A 23,902-nucleotide genomic window follows, 5' to 3' on the forward strand; every position below is an offset into this window, starting at 1 on the left:
GTAAATAACAAGGGAAATGCAAAATAATACCATTCAATGGTATCAATACCAAATTTTGGTTTTCGCGAGCCCTTGAAAAAATGTCTGAAGTGTAAGTTAGTACCAATCTGTGGTATTATACCAAATTTTGGTATTGTTTTGTTGTTGATCAAATTTTAAGAAAATGTCGAAACATACCGTCATCTGGGGTGAATCGGGACTACAGTCTGAATAGGAAAGCAGTTTTTAGAGCACTTAAAGCATTTAAATTTGGAAATGGATGTACACATCTTGTTGGTCAGAGTCTGTTCTAACAAAAACCAACTAGAAAAATCAAAATATTGTGCTCTAACATGGTTAAAACTGCTGTCCCAATTCGCCCCATGTGTCCCGATTGATCCCAGTTTACGGTACTTAAAAACGCAAATCTTCTCCAAATTAAATCCAACTATTTTATTTTGGTCTAAAAAAGGCATTTAATGATCTTTATGAATTAGGGAATACCATACATTGGTATTGTAAAGGTATTTTAAATAAAAATATTATAAAATAAAGGTGATTCATACAAAAAATCTAATTTAAACAATGTTTAACATTCATAAAAGTATGCTGATACATTTGAAAATGATAAGAAAAACATTTATATATTTAGACGATTAACTTTATGGCATTAAAAGGTTTAACGTGAAAAATTTAAAATTTTAGGATGGATTTTACTTAAGAGCGAGTTTTTCACCGATGTGAAACAGGTCGTATCGAGGTGCTCCGATTTGGATGAAACTTTCAGGGTTTGTTTGTCTATACATGAGATGAACTCATGCCAAATATGAGCCCTCTACGACAAAGGGAAGTGGGGTAAAACGGGCATTGAAGTTTGAGTTCCAAATCACATGAAAAATCTTAAAATTGCTCGCATTTCCGTAAAACTTCATCAATTCCAGTTCTCTTAGATGCATTCGAAAGGTCTTTTGAAGCCCTTTAAAATGTGCTATAGACATCCAGGGTTGGTTTGACTTTTTCTCATAGCTTTTGCAAATTACTGTTAAAAAATGATTTTTTTAAAACCTTAATAACTTTTTGCAACAGCCTCCAACACCCATACTCCCATAGGTCAAAAGTTAGGGAATTTCATGGACTATAAGCCTACGGTATTAACTTTTTGGCCAATCGCAGTTTTTCTCATAGTTTTACGATTTTTCTAGAACAAACATTTTACAACGTTAGTTTTTGCCCTGTAAGCCTCCATAGCGGCACTTTTTGGTCTCAATTTTGACATATTCGGAATCCTCAGAAAATTTTACATTAGATTGAGGTGTTGGAATTTTGAATTTAATTGGAAAAAATGCCATTTAGAATTAATTAAAATATTATTTAGCATTTTGTCGGATTAGGGGTAAAACAAGTTTTCGCCTACTTGATACAGCATTTGACGTTTTGATCATAGGGTAAATAAGATCTATTTCTTTTTTCAAAAACGTTTTATTTAATTATTTTTTAAATCAAAATTATAACTTCAATACTTCTAACTTACGTGAAATTGTCCGAGGATTCCGAATATGACAAAATTGAGACCAAAAAGTGCCGTCTTCTTGGCCTACAGGGCAAAAATTACTGTTGTAAAATGTTTGTTCTAAAAAAATCGTAAAACTATGAGAAAAACTGCGATTGGCCAAAAAGTTAATACCGTAGGCTTATAGTCCATGAAATTCCCTAACTTTTGACCTATGGGAGTATGGGTGTTGGAGGCTGTTGCAAAAAGTTATTAAGGTTTTAAAAAAATCAATTTTTAACAGTAATTTGCAAAAGCTATGAGAAAAAGTCAAACCAATCCTGGATGTCTATAGCACATTTTAAAGGGCTTCAAAAGACCTTTCGAATGCATCTAAGAGAACTGGAATTGATGAAGTTTTACGGAAATGCGAGCAATTTTAAGATTTTTCATGTGATTTGGAACTCAAACTTCGATGCCCGTTTTACCCCACTTCCCTTTGTCGTAGAGGGCTCATATTTGGCATGAGTTCATCTCATGTATAGACAAACAAACGCTGAAAGTTTCATCCAAATCGGAGATACGACCTCTAGAACAAACCGAGCAGAATCTACAAATACTGCCTCTTAACATTGTGTGCTTTTTTCGTCATAATCGATAAACTCAAAAAAATAATGTCAATCTTTGTAAATTTGATAAAATAACTCTTTCAATACCAAAATGTTGGTATGCATGTGGTATTCGAACTTCGTTCTAAAATCCTTTTAATATTGGGTTTGTGTTGAATCTTGTTCAGTTGGAATCATGCATCCTTGAAAATCCCACGAAAAATGCCACACTGCCTGGGTAATAGCCTTTCTCGTTCTGGTTTAGTTTGTTCCTCTTGCTTTGAATTTCCTGATATTTTTGCCTGCAGCTAAAACATGTTGATGCAGCAGCAGCTCGTTTTCAACAAGCGTTGATAGCTCAGTTGCTAAACGGGTAGCTAAAATGGTGTCTGCACCTTACCTGTCATGTTATGATGTTATGTCGTTTTATGAGACGAGCGGGGCACAATCTTCTGCAAGTCCAACCAATTCATCTGCTTCGCCGACGACATGGACATTGTTGGCAGAACGTTCAAGGCGGTTGCGGATCCGTACACCGACTTGAAGCGGGAAGCAGAGAAGGTTGGGCTATAGGTGAATGTGGCGAAGACAAAGTACCTGTGGCAGGAGGAACCGAGTCCCTTAGGACTCACATTGGACCAAACGTTACAATCGACGGGGACGAATTCGAGGTGGTGGAAGAGTTTGTGTACCTCGGATCGTTGGTGACGTCGGACAACAGCTGCAGCAGGGAAATTCGGAGGCGCATCATCGCTGGAAGTCGTGCCTATTTCGGTCTTCATAAGAGCCTAAGGTCCCGGAAATTCTCCCTACATAAGAAGTGTTCCATCTACAAGTCGTTGATAAGACCGGTCGTCCTCTACGGGCACGAGACGTGGACAATGCTCAACGAGGACTTACGAGCACAAAGCGTCTTCGAACGTCGAGTGCTAAGGACCATCTTTGGCGGCGTATATAAGAACGACGGATGGCGGCGAAGAATGAACCATGAACTTACACAACTCTACAACGAACCATGCATCGGGAAAGTCGCGAAGGCTGGACGGTTGCAATGGACCGGTCATGTTGCAAGGATGCCGGAACGTACCGAGCAATTGAGCCAACGGATCAACCAATCAATCCTGCGAAGTTGGTGTTTGTGTCGGAGCCGGTAGGAACAAGACGTAGGGGGGTGCAACGTGCAAGGTGGGTGGACCAAGTGGAGAGCGATTTAGAAAGTGTGGGTGCACCGCGAAATTAGAGACATGCAGCCATGGACCAAGCTTGTTCGCGGAGAATCGTGCAGCAGGCCAAGCTAATGGTGTAGCGCCAATAAAAGTAAAGTAAAGTAAGTAAGTAAGATACTCGAGCTGTGACGGCCAACTCGCGGATAATCACTGTCAATTACGGCGAAAATTATTGAAAAAACGATAGAGCATTGAGCTAGAGCTTGCTCTCAAATCAAACAAGTTGAACTAATTTCAAATTTCTAAAATTTCAAATTTCAAAAAAAAAACAGAATCGTCCTAACACTTTCATAATGTGGCCCTGGTGTGAAGGTATGGCGCGGGGAGAGGGCACCGAATACCTATATTTACATTTAGAATGTTATGCGTCCGCATTGGGATTCGAAACGGTGACTTCTAGATTGTGAGTCCAGTGCGCGGTTCGATTGATCCGCACAGGCAGAAAATTTCTAGCGTAATTTAAAATAATATTGAAAGTATCACAATATTTTAAGACATCATTACAGATCTGCTACTGACAAAAAAAAACAAAATATCTGCAAACCCGAGCAGACGGAAATAACTTGGGAATAACATTTTTTGATATTTGAAAATACTATGGTATACCCGGCCCGATCAGAAAATTACATCTTACAGTAAACTTGTCATGTTGCCAAAAACATGAAGATGACATGTTTCCAGAACGCTTGACTTAAGAGATGTAGAAACATAAAATGTAACATGAGTTACTCTACGAAACATCAAAAAAATATCAAACCAAGTTGACATTTTGAACTTAAAAATATCATGTCATGGTACCGAAAAATATCATCCAGGAACATGAAATAATCATGGCCAATTCTGCTTTTTCCTGAAAAAAATGGTGCGAAAAAATATCATCCAGAAACATAAAAAAATCAAGACAGGTTCAGGTTTTTGCTTGAAAAAAAAACTGTTCGTAAAAATATCATCCAGAAACATTAATGTATCATGAAAAGTTGTGATTTGTGAAGACCCGGGCAGAAAGTTGCATCTTGGAAAAATCTACCCATGTTCGTAAAAACACGAACAAGTCAAGTTCACCCCAGGGTATGGTTAAGAGATAACCGAACATGGCCACGAACATAAATTGTTCGAGGCGTATCTGCGAAAAATCTTGTTGAGTTTATTTGACCAACAATGCCACATCAAGTTGAGTTTATAGTAGCAAACAACTGAAATCTTCCAAAAATCATATCAAGTTCATAAAGTAGATTTTGATCCCAAAAATAATTTTATTGGTTTTTAATGCACCCCGCCACTATTCAGACCCCCCCCTTCTTTCTCTTCACTATTATGAGTAATATTGCAGGAATATACGCACTTACATCAAAACAAGATTTTTCAAAGTTGAAAAATTATTTTACTTTAAAAACTCATTAAAAATTGTGGTGAAAGCGTTGAATTGCCAAAATGTCACAATAATTTTCCAGATCACGAAAATCCAAAGTCTCTATATTCCATTTTTTTTAAATTAAAAATAAAAGTCTATGAAAATATTCCTAAAATTGCATAAGTCCAAAAATCCACAGTAAAATTTTAAAAAGCCTGGTAATGTTGCTTATCAAAATAATTTTTCAAAATGTTGAAAAATATTCAACTGGCTGAGAGCAAAAATTTCGCAAAGTCCTGAAAATCAAATAAATTCTACCAAAAATCTTGTCGTGATACGGATCCCGTAAATTTTCTAAGTGCCGGAACGATTTTTGTAGGGGGTATATCAATAATTATTAAAAACCAACTTTCGAATTTCAAAATTTCAATGAAAACGTTTTGTTAGGGACATTATTTTAGGAACAAACTGATGTTTTTGTAAAAATCGGACGAAAATTTCCTGTAATTTCGACGATTTTTCCGAAATTTTGGTTCAAAGCAAAAATAAACATCAACATATTTTATCATGTTTCCAAATTCCCAGAAAATTTCTAAGTCCCAATTTTTTTTCGGTTTCCTCATCTCGAAAAATTTCTAAGTGTTGAAAATATTTTACTAGCCGAAAGCCAAAATTTTTCTAAGTCCAAAAAATCAAATAAATTCTACCAAAAATCTTGTCGTGATACGGATCCCGTAAATTTTCTAAGTGCCGGAACGATTTTTGTAGGGGGTATATCAATAATTATTAAAAAACGACTTTCGAATTTCAAAATTTCAATGAAGACGTTTTGTTAGGGACATTATTTTAGGAACAAACTGATGTTTTTGTAAAAATCGGACAAAAATTTCTAGTAATTTCGTCGATTTTTCCGAAATTTTGGTTCAAAGCAAAAATAAACATCAAAATAATTTATCATGTTTCCAAACTCCCAAAAATTTTCTAAGTCCCAAAAAAATGCTTTTTCTGTAAAAGTAAAGAATTGAAAAATATACACAAAAATTTCAAAGTCCAGCATAAATAAAATCAAACTTTAAAATATCAGCTCATGAACATTATTCTAAGTGTCGGAAATTGAAAATTATGTCAGTGACTGATAATTTTTCTAAGTCCAGCATAAATTTGAAATAAAGTCAAAATAATCATTTCATGATGTTCGGGTAAAATTTTGGAAAAAATAAAATTTTCGAAATTTTGCTAAGTCCAAAAAAACTACCACTAACAGCTCAATATCAACTGTAGATAATGCAGTATGATCATGGAATATACTTTCCATGATACGCAGTCGGTTTCAAAAGTCGTCATAACTCGAGGAGTTTACAGCAAGATGCGAATAAACAAGCCAAGATAGTTCGAAGTTATATCCACCAACTCACTTTCCGCCCGGGGAAATCTTACAAACCCATATTTCGCAACTTCCCATGATACATTTTTATTTTCAGATGGTATTTTTTGACAGAAAACTTAGAAGGGCTTATTTTTTAAGTAAAAGTGCATCGCGCTATTTGAACTGAGTACACCCTTACCAAAAAACATGATTTTCTGAGTTCAATATCCCACTTTTCATATGATTTTTTGAGGTCAACCCATATAACCATTTTTATGGTTGTAGTACCTGAACTCAAAAAATCGTATGAAAAGTGGGATATTGAACTCAGAAAATCACGATTTTTGGTAAGGTTGTAAGCCCAATGCACTGTTTACAAAAAAATAGTCAAAAGAAGTTTTTTTAATGTCAAAAACTGTCATCTGTAAACATGAAGAACTATGAAAACAAGTGATAAATTGGTATTTTTTTTTAATTTTCTGTAATAGAGTAATAGTGTAATAGAGTCTAACTTATTTAAATAACATTGATTGTTTTGTTTGATTTGGGGTCAACATTAATAAGCATGAGTACCATAAACCAGATGACTAGAAGAATAAATATTTAAATAAAATTTCACTTTATATGATATTGCAAGTTACATAGATCATCAGTTTTTCAATGTAATATAAACAACTTTTTGTTGGAAAAAGTTACATTGACTTTAACTTAATCTACTTCTAAAAAAATCAATTTATAAATTTAAAAACTTCAGTTGAATTATTCGCTCAAAACCAAAATCTTTCTTTGAATTAAACAGTTTCTAAAGGTTCTCTTCATCTCAGCTTTGGACAACTACTATACCAATATAATACTGCAACAATGTGAAATTAAAAAAAATAATCTCTTTGCAAGAACGTCTTTAAAAAATATTAAAAAAATAATTCACCCAAAATATTCTAGTGACTTCCCAGAAAAAGATTTTCGAAGCCGTCTGTGATCAATATATCTTGGTGTTTCAATTCAACTAATATAAAATTTATGACTACATTGATTTGGTTTTAAAAAAATATATTCGCAAAATTAACAAAATTAAGTTCGAACAGTGATAGGTTCACTTTAAAATAATATTTTTCGTACATACCAAGTTAATCCTCTTCAAATCCAAAGCACGATTGCATCGCAGCTATTTTTTCTAATTAAACAAATTGCCAGATGCTGAATGTCCCGAAAATGCCCTAGTTGTGGTCCTGTCAAAGAAAACAAAACACAAAGTATCAATTCTCAAACAGAATTTCCAGGGTTTTTTTTTATCAAATAATCCTATATGATATTACAAAAAATAGAAAAGGAAAGCAAATAATACTTATCTGAGTAAAAAAATCGTTGCAATACTTCTTCCGAATAAGTATATAGAACCAGCTTGAACCATCGATTCAGATGGACTCAACTCTCCACCTTCACCGGAAAACTGCTCGCGAGTCGCCCAATAGATTAATCCTCCGAAATAACCAGAGAAAGGTTCTTCCTTCTGTCACGGACACCCCTAAAGGATAGAAGCAATGTCACATTGTCACGTCCCTGCCCCTGCCACACACTCACAATAATCAATTAAAAACGTAAACAAATCCCAAAGCACAGTCACATGAACAATCGCAGGCCGCAGCCAGCACCAACACTGATTTGTCAGTTTTTCTCTCGCTCACCCCCTCCGGAAACACTAAGAAAGTTTCATCCAGTTGTAATCACCCGTTCACCAAGTCAAACGTAAACAAACACACACGCACACAATCGCGCATTCGCGAAAACAATGTTCCCCCACAAATCAGGATTCCAATCACGCGACACCAAAACCAAAACAAACTTAACCAGCTGTGTTTTCCTTCACCGAGAACTCCCGTGTCCTGTCAAATCCGCCGAAATCGTTCCGGCGTTGATCCGTGTCAAGACAGCACCTGCAGGAGGAGGAGGAGGAAGGAGGCCAAGTGACATTGAGGGCAAGAGGATTCCTCTTCCGGGGACAGCTGCTTGGCCTGAACATTCTTTGCATCCGCTTACACTGAGCGGAACTTATTCTTCGCCCCCGGCCACCAAAACAGAAGCAATCACTTAACCACAATATATCGCGGCTCCCGAACGCCACGGAACGAACGAACACGCACTCTCTCGGCCACAGAACGTACTCACAACCCGCGGCGATTCGCGGACTACAATTTATCCGCGGAAAACTACTGCGCGAAAACATAAACAAACCAGCCCGCCACGAACGCAAAAGCTGTCTGTCTGCCGATTGCCGATTCCTGTCACGACAAGTCGCGCGCGTTGCGTTTTTTTTTTTTATTTATATTTATTCAGTTTCTCTTTTCCATGTACATTCATTCAGTTAAAATATTTTTGAGTGTCCAATCACAATCGATGACTTTCCACCTCAATTTTAAATACTAGCAACTTTCATTTATTCATGAAATATTGTAGCTTTCGCTATTCAGTGGTTTCAAATGTAGGAGGTCCTACATGTAGAAAAGGGAAAAGGGATACCTTAAAACTAACTTATAAACTATATAAAGAGCGGATCAATGCAGCTGAAGACTGCAATGATTTTTGTCGAAATGCATCAATTATCTTATTGGACATAACATCCAAAGTGTCAACTTCGGCTAATTGATGAAGTTCACTGGTGCTGAACCAGGGAGGAAGTTTCAGAATCATTTTCAGAATTTTGTTCTGAATCCTCTGAAGTTTTTTCTTCCTGGTTAAACAACAGCTTGTCCAGATCGGCACAGCATAAAGCATGGCAGGTCTGAAAATTTGTTTATAAATTAACAGTTTATTCTTGAGACAAAGTCTAGAATTCCTGTTTATAAGTGGATACAAACATTTAATATATTTGTTACATTTAACCTGGATACTTTCAATGTGATCCTTGTAAGTAAGGTTTTTGTCAAAAGCAAGTCCAAGATATTTCACTTGATCCTCCCACTTTAAATTTACCTCATTCATCTTTATAATGTGATGACTTTTTGGTTTAAGAAAATCAGCCCTTGGTTTGTGAGGGAAAATAATAAGTTGAGTTTTTGCAGCATTTGGAGTAATTTTCCATTCTTTCAAATAAGAATTGAAAATATCCAAGCTTTTTTGTAATCTTCTTGTGATGACACGAAGGCTTCTACCTTTGGCGGAGATGCTTGTATCATCAGCAAAAAGTGATTTCTGACATCCTGGTGGCAAATCAGGCATGTCAGAAGTAAAAATATTGTATAAAATTGGACCCAAAATGCTTCCTTGAGGGACGCCAGCACGTACAGGTAGTTTGCTGTTCTGATAACATACCTGTAGAGTACGATCCGTCAAATAATTTTGAATAATTTTCACGATATAAATCGGAAAATTAAACCTTTTCAATTTTGCAATCAAACCTTTATGCCAAACACTGTCAAATGCTTTTTCTATGTCTAGAAGAGCTGCGCCAGTAGAGTAGCCCTCAGATTTGTTGCTTCGAATTAAATTTGAAACTCTCAACAACTGATGAGTAGTTGAATGCCCAAGGCGAAATCCAAACTGCTCATCAGCGAAAATTGAATTTTCATTAATGTGTGTCATCATTCTATTAAGAATTATTCTTTCGAATAATTTACTAATAGATGAAAGCAAACTTATGGGCCGATAGCTTGAGGCTTCAGCAGGATTTTTATCCGGTTTCAAAATCGGAACTACTTTGGCATTTTTCCAACTACTGGGAAAATAAAATCAAAACATTTGTTGCAAATTTTGACCAAGCTACTTAAAGTTGCTTCAGGTATTTTTTTAATTAAAATGTAAAAAATGCCATCCTCACCAGGGGCTTTCATATTTTTAAATTTTTTGATAATAGATTTTATTTCATTCAGATCCGTATTAAAAACTTCATCTGATGAAAATTCTTGTTCAACAATATTCTGAAATTCTATTGAAATTTGATCTTCAATAGGACTCAAAACATTTAAGTTGAAATTATGAGCACTCTCAAACTGCTGAGCAAGTTTTTGAGCTTTCTCCCCATTAGTTAATAGAATATTATCACCATCTTTTAAAGAAGGGATTGGTTTTTGAGGTTTCTTAAGAACCTTTGAAAGTTTCCAAAATGGTTTGGAATAAGGTTTGATTTGTTTGATTGAACAGCAATATTCCTAGCATCCAAAATTGCATTAGTTAAAGATTCCAAGGCTGAATCAATATCAGCTTTGGTTTCTAAAACAAAATCATGATTTAAATTATTCTCAATATGATGCTGATACCTGTCCCAATTAGCTTTGTGGTAATTAAACACAGAACTATTGGGTCTGGTAACTGCTTCATGAGAAAGTGAAAAAGTTACTGGAAGATGATCAGAATCAAAATCAGCATGAGTCACTAAAGGACCACAATACTGACTTTGATTTGTCAAAACCAAATCAATTGTTGATGGATTTCTAACAGAAGAAAAGCAAGTTGGCCCATTCGGGTATAAAACCGAATAAAGACCAGAAGTGCAATCTCTGAATAGAATTTTACCATTGGAATTTACTTTTGAATTATTCCAAGATTGGTGTTTGGCATTAAAATCACCGATGATTAAAAATCGAGATCTATGCCGAGTAAGTTTATTCAAATCCCCTTTGAAATAATTTTTATTTTCCCCAGTGCATTGGAAAGGCAAATATGCAGCTGCAATCATAATTTTCCCAAAAGAAGTTTCAAGTTCAATGCCCAAACTTTCAATAACTTTTAACTTAAAGTCACATAAGGTGCTATAAGTCATACTACGGTGGATAACTATTGCAACTCCACCGCCATTTCGATTCATTCTGTTATTGGTTATAACTTTATAATCTGGATCACTTTTCAAATAAGTGCCAGTTTTTAAAAATGTTTCGGTTATAACAGCAACATGCACGTTATGAACTCGTAAAAAGTTGAAAAATTCATTTTCTTTCGCTTTTAAAGAGCGAGCATTAAAATTCATAATATTGATGGAATTACTTAGATCCATGATTAAACTTCAGGGTAAGAACAACATCATTCGCAAATTTTAATCCAATCTGGATAGCTTCTATCATGGATGTAGCATTACTCATTGTTTGAATCAAACCAAACAGTGAGTTTTGCAAAAAAGTCATTTTTTCAAACGTAACATCGCCGAGATCAGAAGATCCCAAAGCGTTGCCAGCAGAAAAATTTTCAAATGAAATTTGAGGTACCTGCCCAATTTGAAGATTGGTAGAGGATTTAAAATTCGTGGATGAACCCGAACCCGAAACGACGTTGGAATATGCAATACCATTAGTGTTACCTAACTTTTCCACGGTAGGGGTATTTCTAGCATTGTTCGAGTGAGACAGCACGAACGTTTGATTCAAAGATGCAGGTACAACCTGACTTTGAGAAAATTTCGGTTTGGATTTCGGCTGATGCTTAGCACGAGAATCCAAAACCTTTTTTCTGATGGGGCAATCCCAGAAATTTGATTTGTGATTTCCACCACAATTTGCACATTTAAATTGGGTGACTTCTTTCACGGGACAATTGTCATTGTCGTGAGAAGAATCCCCGCAAACCATGCATTTTGGAACCATGGCGCAATGATCAGTACCGTGACCGAATGCCTGGCAACGCCGGCACTGGGTCAGATTCTGGGCATTACCGTCATGTTTCTTAAAATGCTCCCACTTTACCCGTACATGGAACAAAAACTGAACTTTGTCCAAAAGTTTCAAATTGTTGATTTCATTTCTATTGAAATGAATCAGATAAAATTGTGAAGTCAAACCAAAGCGAGAAATATTCCCGTTTGATTTTTTCTTCGTTGGTATTACTTGGGATGGGGCAAAACCAAGCAACACCTTAAGTTCGTTTTTGATCTCATCCACCGACAAGTCGTTGGAGAGACCTTTCAGGACCGCCTTGAATGGACGAGCATTCTTGGTCTCATACGTGTAGAAATTTACCGCGGCAACGTACGCTTCAACGAACCGGCGCGCCAAGGACTCAGAAGTGAACGTCCTTTATTGTGGATTCCGAGGCATCTGTTTGACTACGGTTATTATAACCCGCTCGATGTTTGTTTCCGTAAATTCAACGAAGTCTGTACTTGTTTCGATTATGCTGTGACCAAATCTGTGTTTAAAATTAGAATTAGTTAGTGTTAAGATACAGCCTGAGCATTTTAGATGGAGGCGGTGAATAAATAAATAAAATTGTGTTTGTGGTTTCTCAAATAACCAACAAAAGTTTGGTGATCTTGTAAAGATTCCGTCAACAAGCGACATTCTCCTCTTCGACCAAGCTGGAACGAAACCTTCAAATTGCAAGTTTCCTTGCAGTTCTTCAGTTTCGTTCGAAAGCTGGCCAAATCGGAGACGGAAGTCACTACAATTGGCGGAGCCTTTACTCGTTTCTCGACGGCAGAAGGCTCAGTACGAGGAGAAGGATCCTTGTCAACAGTTTCGGAAAAAACACCGAAACTGTTTGCCAATGGAATTGGAGGATTGACCTCACTTTAAGAATCAGAATCAGACCTCGGATGAAACTGTTTTCTTTTTCTGTTTCCGTTAGCCGGCTTAACGTTCAAACGCTTCACCGACGTAACGACCAAATCTTCAGAAGATTTGCGTTTACCTTTGTTTTGACGCATTTTGCTAGCAAAGTTCTCTTAAAAAGATGGCTTCGTTTGTAAAATACAACAAAATTTCAGGTGGGGTTAGTCTTGAAAAGAATTTTGGAAAATAACTCAGGTAGTCTTTAAAAGACTGTGAGTTTTGTTTGAAATAACTCTGAGCTTAGGTAGTAAAAAATACCGCAGCTCTAGTGTCCGTTCACCACGAAGGTTCGCAAGACGCGCGCGTTGCGTGCGAGCAGTGAACGAAAGAAGAGAGAAGAGAGAGTGAGCGAGCGCGTGGGCTCATTTTTGCGCTTTGATAAAATCTTGACTTTTTTTTGATAAGGTCCTATAAACAAATGTAAACATTGAGTGTTGTTATGGTACGGAGTCGCGGTCTTGGCCACGACAAGGAGTTTGGGTATGACCCACAAGAGGAGAGTTAAGTTAGAGACAGCCATCTTGCTAGAGCAGACGTTGTGAATTAGAGCTCAATAAAATTGGAGTTGTTCAGCATTGAAATCGAGTATTTCTATTTAAAATACCGAACATAACATGGTGTCAGAAGAATCGTGACCATAGAAACTGATTTCGTCGTCATTTATATCGCGAATATTGAATTTTGTGAAAGTTAAAAAAAAAACTGAACAATCAGTGAAGTGCTACGGAAGTTTCAGCGTTTTCCCCAAAAGAGACTATAGTTATCTCTTTCTCGCATTGTTGGCTGTGCGAGTGCGATAGTGTACTGTTTACACCAGTGTATTAGTGCAAACATTGCACCAGTGTGGGAAAACGTTTGAGAACGATCCGCTGAAGTGACAAGTAAAACGTAAACAAAACGATAAGTTAACTGACAGTTGAAAAGAGACTATAAGTGAAGAAAAATAGTGGAAAAAATGGATGCCGACCAGTTTCAACAGTTTATGGCGAAACAAAATGAGCTGGTGACGAAGCTGGTTGCTGGCCTACAACAGCGTGCTGTGCCGGCGTCGAACATCAGTTCCGTGGTTCCGCCACCACCGGCTCTCTGTCTTGACGGAGACATGGAGGAGAACTACGAGTTTTTCCTAACCAACTGGAGAAACTACTCACAAGCCGTGGGCATGGACAGTTGGCCGGCGAATCAGGCCTCAAAAAAGGTCAGTTTTCTGATGTCCGTCATCGGAGAAGCTGCGCTCAAAAAGTATTACAACTTTGACCTGACAGAGGATCAAAAGAAAGACGTCGCCGAGGCCCTGAAGGCTATCAAGCAGAAGGTCGTGCGCAGCCGTAACTTGTTCGTGGACCGATTGGATTTTTTCGCGGCGAGTCAAGTGTCCAGCGAATCCATCGATGACTTTGCAGCCCGGCTGAAGAGTTTGGCGAAACCGTGCAAATTTGCACTCTTGGAGGACGAGTTTATCTTGTTCAAAATAGTGACCAGCAACAAGTGGGGCCACCTGCGGACCAAAATGTTGAGCATGCAGGATCTCACAACGGGAAAAGCAGTGGATATCTGCCGCGTGGAAGAGATTGCAGAGCAACGTTTGCGGCACCTCTCATTGGAGTCGCCGGTGGTCAGTGATGTGAAGAAGATTAACAAGAAGACCAAGAAGAAGCTGCAGCGGTGTAAGTTCTGTGGAGATGAGCACGAGTTTGTGAAGGGAGCGTGTCCAGCATACGGCAAGAAATGCAAGCGTTGCGGCGGCCGCAACCACTTTGAGAAGGCGTGTAAAATCGATCAACCCTGGAAGCAGAAGCGACGCCACCGTCGTGTCAAGGAGGTGAAGGACGACGAGAGCAGTTCCGAGGAACGCTCTGAATCCAGCAGTGTGGACAGCGACGACGAAGAAAGTGAGCACGAAGTGCAGATTGCCAAAATCAAGTCCAAGTCAGCTGTGGAGAGTAGTGCTTTGGCGGTTCTGGATTTCAGGCTAGGCCGGAAGTGGAAACCAGTTACGTGCGAGATCGACACGGGTGCGGATGCCACATTGATCGGGTATAACTGTTTGACTGAGCTTCTTGAAACTCCGAACCCGACACTGCAACCAACAAGCATCAAGCTGAAGTCTTTCGGTGGCAACCCGATACCAGTGTTGGGACAGGTTATGCTACCTGTAAAACGAAAAGGCAAGCGGTTCCAGCTCGTCCTGCAAGTTGTTGACTATGACCACCGCCCGCTCTTGTCGCTTAAGGCTTCTCAGTCGCTGGGCTTTGTGAAGTTCTGCCGATCGGTGAAGATACGCCGACCAGAAGCAGCCACAGAAGAAGAGAAGCTGCTCAGTGTCTACAAGGTGAAAGCCGAAGCAATCGTCGAGAAACACAGTGACATCTTCGCTGGCTACGGCCGGTTTCCCGGAGTGGTTTCCCTGGAAGTGGACGAAAGTGTGCAGCCATCTATTCAGCATCCTCGTCGGGTCCCAATCGCTTTGCGCCCGAAACTGAAGCAGGAGTTGGACAAACTGGAAGAGGACGGCATTATAGTGAAGGAAACGCGACACACCGAGTGGGTTAGCAACATTGTGTTAGTCCGCCGTGGCGGCCAGAACGAGTTCGTTCGGATTTGTCTCGATCCTGTCCCGCTCAACAAAGCGCTGAAGCGGCCCAATTTGCAGTTTGACACGATTGACGAGTTGCTTCCCGAGTTGGGCAACGCCAAGATTTTCACAACTGTGGACACGAAAAAAGGATTTTGGCACGTGGAACTGGACACCCCCAGCAGCAAGTTGACCACCTTCTGGACACCATTCGGTCGATACCGCTGGGTCAGGATGCCGTTTGGTATTTCTCCAGCACCTGAACTGTTCCAGCTGAAGCTGCAAGGTGCGATACAAGGACTGGAAGGAGTGACCGGGTTAGCGGATGACTTGCTGGTGTACGGCACCGGAACGGGTCTGGAGGAAGCTTTGGACAACCACAATCGGGCTCTAGAACAACTGTTGGTGCGGCTCAAAGAGAACAACGTGAAACTCAACCGGTCCAAGCTCAAGTTGTGTCAGACATCGGTGAAGTTCTTTGGACACGTGCTGACAACGAAGGGACTAACAGCAGACGAGACCAAGACAGCCGCAATCCGCAACTTTCCCACACCAACCAACAAGAAGGAGCTCCTGCGATTTGTCGGCATGGTCAACTATTTGAGCCGGTACATCCGGAACCTAAGCGCTCATTTCGTCAACCTGCGGAAACTGATCGCCGAAAAGGAAAGCTGGCGCTGGACTGCTGCTGAGGACGAGGAGTTCCAGAAAGTGAAAAATCTCGTAGCCGACATCCACACGCTGCGCTACTACGACGTGACCAAGCCCCTGGTAATCGAGTGTGACGCGAGTGGTTTCGGTCTGGGCGTTGCAGTGTTTCAACAAGACGGTGTGATCGGTTACGCGTCCAGAACCCTCACTGCGACGGAGAAGAACTATGCCCAGATAGAGAAGGAGCTGTTGGCGATCTTGTTTGCCTGCCTCAGATTCGATCAACTAATTGTTGGCAACCCGAAGACCGTTATCAAAACCGACCACAAACCGCTGGTGAACATCTTCCGGAAGCCGTTGTTGTCGGCCCCTCGACGCTTGCAACATATGCTGTTGAACCTGCAACGATACAAGCCGGAGATTATGTTCGTGGCCGGCAAAGAAAACGTCGTCGCTGATGCCATTTCGCGAGCCCCTTACGACGACGATCACGCTCAAGCTGGAGATTACCAGAAGCTGGAGATATTCAAGGTGATGCGCGACCTGGAAGACGTTAAGCTGAAGCACTTCTTGAACATCTCAGATGATCGTCTGACGGAGATCATGGCGGAGACGGCGGCGGATCCAGTGTTGCAGCTGGTGATCCGGTTGATTGGTGAAGGTTGGCCAGAGACCATCGGTGGTGTACCGGACAGCGTCCGCGTTTTCTTCAGCTACAGAAACGAACTTACCACCCAGGATGGATTAGTGTTCCGTAACGACAGAATACTGATTCCCCACAAGCTGCGGCGCAAAATGATCGAGAAGACTCACATCAGCCACAATGGTGTTGAGGCGACCCTGAAGCTGGCACGTGCGAATATTTTTTGGCCTGGGATGAGCGCACAAATTCGAGACACAGTCAAGGAGTGTGCCGTCTGCGCCAAATTCGCCGGTTCGCAGTCCAAGCCCCCGATGCAGAGTCACCCGGTTCCAGTTCACCCGTTTCAACTGGTGTCGCTTGATGTGTTCTTCGCTGAGTACCGAGGTATTAAGCGGAAGTTTTTGGTGACGGTTGATCACTATTCCGATCTGTTCGAGATTGATCTGCTGAAGGATCTCACTCCACAATCCGCCATCGCAGCTTGCAAGATCAACTTCGCGCGGCATGGCGTTCCTCAGCTCTTGCTGACAGATAACGGAACGCACTTCGTGGGAAAAGAGTGGCGACAATTTGCGGGAGAATGGGACTTCAGTCACACCACTTCAGCGCCACACCATCAACAAGCGAATGGCAAATCGGAGGCAGCGGTTAAAATCGCTAAACAGTTGATCAAGAAGTGTGAAGAATCCGGCACGGATTTTTGGTACGCTCTCCTGCATTGGCGTAACGTACCAAACAAGATCGGATCGAGTCCTGCAGCTCGCTTATTCTCTCGTCAAACACGATGTGGTGTCCCAACTGCTGCTGGCAACTTACTTCCGCGAGTGGTCGAGGGAGTTCCGGATGCTATCAAGGAAAACAGGAGGAAGATAAAGTATTATTACGATAGAAAGTGTCGTAATCTGCCGCAGCTGGAAACCGGTGCACCAGTGTACGTCCAAGTCCATCCACAGAAGTCTACGGTGTGGTCACCCGGAACAGTCGCCGCCAAGCAAACTGACCGATCGTATCTCGTGGATGTGGACGGGGCATTCTACCGACGGGATTTGGTTAACCTAAAGTCACGCAAAGAACCGAACACGCAGCCTGCCGTCAACCATCCCGTTCTACAGGACAATCCGTTGCCGTCTGGTCCGAATCCAGATGTAGCAGTGGCCGAGAAACCAGCGGAGTTTCCGTGGACCGATTCACCGAGCACCCCGATCACCAAATCTTCGAAGCCGAACAAACGATTGTCTTCGCTGTCATCGACACCGCAGCCGAAGGAAAAAGCATCGCCTACCGAGACGGTTACACAGGAGAGATCGCGCCCCAAACGAGAAGTGAAGCTGCCGACCAAATTACACGATTATTGTCTGGAATAAAAAGTGGGGAGGATGTTATGGTACGGAGTCGCGGTCTTGGCCACGACAAGGAGTTTGGGTATGACCCACAAGAGGAGAGTTAAGTTAGAGACAGCCATCTTGCTAGAGCAGACGTTGTGAATTAGAGCTCAATAAAATTGGAGTTGTTCAGCATTGAAATCGAGTATTTCTATTTAAAATACCGAACATAACAAGTGTATCCCTTTCACACCTTATGTCAAAGTCCATCGGAGTAAGCGGGATACACTCAATGTTTACTTTTGTTTATAGGACCTTATCAAAAAAAGTCAAGAAATGTTAGGTGTAGTTAAAAACTATTTAATGTAAATAGTTTAATAAGTGTATTTAAATTACAAGCTAATAAAAAAACCAATTAAAAATGTCCATTAACAAAACCGGAAATTCCCGCTTAATCAAAAAATACCTTCAAAAACTGATCAGTGTTTTCAGAAATATTCTAAGTGTCGGAAAAGTGAAATTTTGCGGAGGAGTGAAAATTTTGCCAAGTCCAACGAAAACGTGATGAAAAATAATTGAATCATCTCATGATTGATAGCTTGAATTTTTTTTCTAAGTCCCAAAATAATTGGGCATTCGAAATTTTGCTAAGTCCAGCGAAAACCAGATTAAACTAATAAATATCATCTCATGATGGAGAGGTCGAATTTTTTTCTAAGTCCCAAATAATTTGGCTTTCGAAATTTCAGCGAAAGTCCAGCGAAAACTTGATCAAACATCAAAATATCATCTCATGTTACACCCAAAAGAAAAATATATCTCAAAATCTGCAACAGTGGATTTTCTGCAGAAAATGTCATATTTTATAACATTTTTTGCAGCAAGCCCCTAGATCGTTTTTGCCCGCGTGTAAACATTTCAGCAATCTGCAGTTCTCACCAACACATATAACGCTGGCCCGTCTCCGAGCAACACTCCAAAGAGAAGCATATGTTGGTGCTCTTTCATTCACTTTTCATCAGGCGTCCATGGCGCGGTGGTAGCGTGTCGGATCAATAACCAAGAAGTTAGTGGTTCAATCCTCGTTGTGTTAAGGGTTTTTTTGTGAAATACAACCAAAAAGCCGTCGGTAATGTCGATAATTGTCGGTAACGGGCAAAAATGTCATACCCCTATATCGCAAAAAATGCATGAGGACAGATTTCATGCAGATTCTGATATACTTTCATGCCGGCATGCATCACAATCATGCGACCGCCGTTTGGGTGTAGACGGGTCGAAATTTTTTCAAAGTCCCAAATAAATTAATTTTCGAAATTCTGCTAAGTCCAAAAATATCAAATAGAAATGAAAATAAAACATTTGATGATACACTGTCTAGGAACATAAAATGTATCATGAATTTCTGCGGCCAAATTCCCGGGCAGAAAGTCGCATCATAACTTGAGTTGTTTTTGATATCATGGCATGTTTGATATTTGTTCCAAAAACTCTTCCCGGCCCGGGCAGAAAGTCGCATCATGGGACGAACAAAAAAATAACTTGAGTTGTTTTTGATATCATGGCATGTTTGACATTTGTTCCAAAAACTCTTAAAATGCGCGCCGAAATCTATGTTCCTTTCTATGTTTGTAGACCTTTTATCATCAGTTGATAAATTTTCATTTTCTCATGATATTACCGGACTTAGAAAAAAATCGAAAGCCGAATTATTTTGGGACTTAGAAAAAAAATTTACCTCTTTATCATGAGATGATATAATTTTGTTTTATCATGTTTTCACTGGACTTAGCAAAATTTCGCAAGCCAAATTATTTTGGGACTTAGAAAATAATTCGAAATCTTTATCATGAGATGATATTATTTTGTTTTATCTTGTTTTTGCTGGACTTAGCAGAATTTCGAAAGCCAAATTATTTTGGGACTTAGAAAAAATTTCGACCTCTTTATCATGAGATGATATTTTCTAGTTTTATCTTATTTTTGTTGGACTTAGCAAAATTTTCACTCCTCGACAAAATTTCACTTTTCCGACACTTCGAATAGTTTTGAAACCTCTGGATTATGAGATGATTTATAAAATTAATTTTTTTTCAAGCGGGACTTACCTAAAATGGCAGTTTTGTTAATGGACATTTTTATTGAGTTTTTTTTTACTTTAATTTACTTTAAATACACTAGTTAAACTAATCACATTAAAAAGTATTTTACCGCATATAAAATTTCATCGCAAAGCGCAAAAATGAGCCCACGCGCTCGCTCACTCTCTCTTTTCTCTCTTCTTTCGTTCACTGCTCGCACGCAACGCGCGCGACCTGTCTTGACAGGAATCGGCAATCGGCAGACAGACAGCTTTTGCGTTTGTGGCGGGCTGGTTTGTTTACGTTTTCGCGCAGTAGTTTTCCGCGGATGAATTGTAGTCCGCGAATCGCCGCGGGTTGTGAGTACGTTCTGTGGCCGAGGGAGTGTGTGTTCGTTCGTTCAGTGGTGTTCGAGACCGTGATATGTTGTGGTTAAGTGATTGTTTGTGTTTTTGTGGCTGGGGAGCGAAGAAAAAGTTTCGCTCCGTGTTGACGGGTGCAAGGAAAGTTTCGGCCAAGCCGCTGCCCCAGAAAAGTAATCCTCTTGCTCAAGATGCTGCTGTGGATTAACGAGGAAAGGATTTTGGCGGATTCGCCAGGACAAGGACAAGGGTTTGTTTACGTTTTTGGTGCAGTAGTTTTCCACTGATTAACAACAGCCTGCGAATCGCCGCGGGTTGTAAGTGCGTATTTTGGCCGTGGGAATGTGCGTTCGTTGGTGTCGTTTTATGTGAGAGTTGCGAAATGTTGTTATTTATGTGAAAGTTGATGTTTTTGTGGCTCTGTGGAAAAAAATTACGTTAGCGAAATCCTCCTGCCTACATGCCCCTTTTCATCGTTCCTCCTCCTCCTCCTGCCGGTGATGTTAAGACGTGGATCAACGCCGGAATGATTTTGGCGAGTTTGACAGTTTTCGGTGGAGGAAAACAGCAGTGCCGATTTGTTTTGGTTTTTGTCGTCGCGTCATCAGAATCGCGATTTGTGGGGAAACCGTATTTGATCCGTGTGTTTTCGCGAGTGTGCGTGTGATTGTTTACGTTTCTGCATCATGGTGGTGATTGGGGACTAGACGTGACACTGTGACATTGTTTCTATCGTTTTGGAGTGTCAGCGACAGAAGGATGAACCTTCCTCTTGTGATTCCGGAGAAGGTGATTCAATTGAGTGGCTCGAAAGCAGTTTCACGGAGGAGGATGAGTCCACCTGAAGCGGCTACAGATGTTGTTTCTACTAGTCAAGCCGACAAATATTTTTCGACGATTTTTAAAACTCAGATAAGTATTGCTTGTTTTCTTTTTCTTTGTTTACTATTGAATTTTTAATTATTCCATACATTTTGTTTGAGAATTGATGCTTTGTGTTTTATTTTCTCTTACAGATCTACTAACGGGCATTTTCTGGACATTCGGCTTCTAGAATTTTGTTTACTTTGACCAATCAGCTGCAAAAATGAATTGTGCTGCAATCATATGCTCTCTGGATGGATTGGATGAGGATTAACAAGGTATGTACGAGAATTATTATTTCAAAGTGAACCTATCACTTCAGTTTAGAAATTCTTTCAAACATTTCAATGTTTGTTTAGCAAAGTTCAGTTTTTCATTCTGTTATTTATGCTGATTTTGAATACACATTATTGACTTTTGACAGATTGATATAAAATTCTGAAAATAAATTATTTATTGATAAGGATTGCATATATTTTTTTGATTCTTTCCTTTAAAGACCATATTTTTGTTTATTTTTTTTTGTTTGGGAATTTTATAAATTTAAATGTTTGTATAAGACCGAGCCACGTTGCCCAGTTGTAACGATTCCGCCTTGACAATATTTACAAATTTCTACACTTTCAAATAGGTTTTCTAGAATTTCAGGAAAATTTTCAGCGGCTAATGCAAATAAATTAGTGCATTATTGATTTGTTTAGTTCAATTGTACAGATTTTCGAAGCTTTTTCTTTGACTTGGCTTTACAAAAAGTTTGATTTGTTTTAATATTGTTAGTAGTATGCAATTTTGGATGTAATTTTTTGCTGCCCCCTGATTTTTCGGGCAAACTTCGAAGGGAGAAGTGACAAAAACTTCAAATAAAATTTGTACCAGCCTTACTTATTCACACTAAACTTTGAATTAATTCGAATTATACGTATTTGTTTTCGAACTATACAATATTTTTTTTTTAAATATGTACCCCAGGAGCGATAAAAAAGATTGTTTACATCGTTAGAAAAAAGTGTTCCGAATTTGTATATTTCAAGGGTCAAAGTTTTTCTTCAAAAACTTGATATAAAATGTTAAAATTTGCAGTTGTTCGATACAGCATTCGAAAGATCGCAAAAACAGCTTTCAAATGAAGATAAAAGCGAATCATTATGTTCAATCATCGATTTTCTATGATTTTTTGAATATTGGCCGATCTGTAAACTGTTCCGAATATGAGGGATGACTGTATACAAATATTTTTAAAAATTTAGATTGTTATTATGTTTAGTCTTCCAGCAGATTGTTTGCTAGAGTTTTTAATTTTAGGCTTATTTAATAAAAATAAATTTTACTAGAAAATCACATTATATCATTAAATTAATTTGTATTATTGAAATATAAATGAAAAACAGTATATATGAAACTTATATTTTCTTACTGTGTATTACGCTTTTTAAAGCAACCAAATTATTACAGAAAAAAAATATCTGGAAACATCACAACTTGTTATGATACTTTTATGTTTTTGTATGATATTTTTCGCCCAATATTTTTCCAGGAAAAAAAATGAACTGGTCGGGATAATTTTATGTTTATGGCTGATATTTTTCCGCACCATAGCATGATAATTTGAAGTTCCCAACACGAACTTTAGTTGATAATTTTTTGATATGCGTAGAGTAAATTATGTTCGCGTTTATGTTTGATTAACTCTTAACTGGAAGTTAACAGGTACTTGACATGTTTGTGTTTTTGTGAACATGACAAGTTTTCAGGGGGGCAGAAAGTTACATCTTCCTGCAAACTTGTCATGTTCGCAAAAACACAAACATGTCAAGTACCTGTTAACTTCCAGTTAAGAGTTAATCAAACATAAACGCGAACATAGTTTACTCTACGCATATCAAAAAATTATCAACTTAAGTTCGTGTTGCAAACTTCAAATTATCATGCTATGGTGCGGAAAAATATCATCCATAAACATAAAATTATCCCGACCAGTTCATTTTTTTCCTGGAAAAATATGGGGCGAAAAATATCATTCAGAAACATAAAAGTATTATGACAAGTTGTGATGTTTCCAGATATTTTTTTCTGTAATAATTTGGTTGCTTTAGAAAGCGTAATACACAGTAAGAAGATATAAGTTTCATATAGACTGTTTTTCAATTGTATTTTAATAAAACAAATTAATTTAATGATATAATGTGATTTTCTAGTAAAATTTATTTTTATTAAATAAACCTAAAATTAAAAACTATAGCAAACAATCTGCTGGAAGACTAAACATAATGACAATCTAAATTTTTAAAAATATTTGTATACAGTCATCCCTCATATTCGGAACAGTTTACAGATCGACCAATATTCAAAAAATCATAGAAAATCGATAATTGAACATAATGATTCGCTTTTACCTTCATTTGAAAGCTGTTTTTGCGATCTTTCGAATGCTGTATCCAACAACTGCAAATTTTATCGTTTTATATAAAGTTTTTGAAGAAAAACTTTGACCCTTGAAATCTACAAATTCGGAACACTTTTTTCTAACGATGTAAACAATCTTTTTTATCGCTCCAGGGGGTACATATTTAAAAAAAAAAAAAGGTTTTACATTCTGAAACCAATAAAAACTCATGCTTAGTAATGTTTTATGAATGGCCTGCTAACTTTTTTTTGTGAAAATATCAGTTAAATTCAGGTGTTCCACAATTGTGGGAGGCACAATAACATCCCACAATTATGGAACAGGCAATTTGGAAGCAGCATTTTGCTGCTCTGAATAAAATAGTCTCGAAATGCAGTTTTTTGTTTTAAAAGTACTACTTATATTAATGAAATAGCAAAGGAATGTCCAAATAAAGGTCCTAAAAATA

General features: G+C 38.7%; 2 protein-coding genes across 2 annotated transcripts in view; both read left to right on the plus strand.

The window, feature by feature from the left end:
- LOC120432044 (uncharacterized) overlaps positions 1 to 23,902 on the plus strand; it is a 382,988-nt gene that overhangs the window by 217,644 nt on the left and 141,442 nt on the right.
- On the plus strand, positions 12,994 to 17,943 carry LOC120429502 (uncharacterized protein K02A2.6-like). The gene is made up of 2 exons (XM_052710424.1): positions 12,994 to 15,718; positions 15,794 to 17,943. The coding sequence occupies exons 1-2, from the start codon at positions 13,508 to 13,510 to the stop codon at positions 17,783 to 17,785; spliced, it is 4,203 nt and encodes a 1,400-aa protein (XP_052566384.1). The 5' UTR covers positions 12,994 to 13,507; the 3' UTR covers positions 17,786 to 17,943.

This window comes from Culex pipiens, chromosome 1 (genome assembly GCF_016801865.2).
Source record: "Culex pipiens pallens isolate TS chromosome 1, TS_CPP_V2, whole genome shotgun sequence".
NCBI classification, from domain to species: Eukaryota; Metazoa; Arthropoda; class Insecta; order Diptera; family Culicidae; genus Culex; species Culex pipiens.

Excerpts from the sequence above, each read along its gene's own strand:
- LOC120429502 (XM_052710424.1), top strand. The coding sequence starts at position 13,508 with ATGGATGCCGACCAGTTTCAACAGTTTATGGCGAAACAAAATGAGCTG. Across the intron at positions 15,719-15,793 it reads TCCTGCGATTTGTCGGCATG|GAAAGCTGGCGCTGGACTGC; the intron begins GTCAACTATTTG and ends ATCGCCGAAAAG.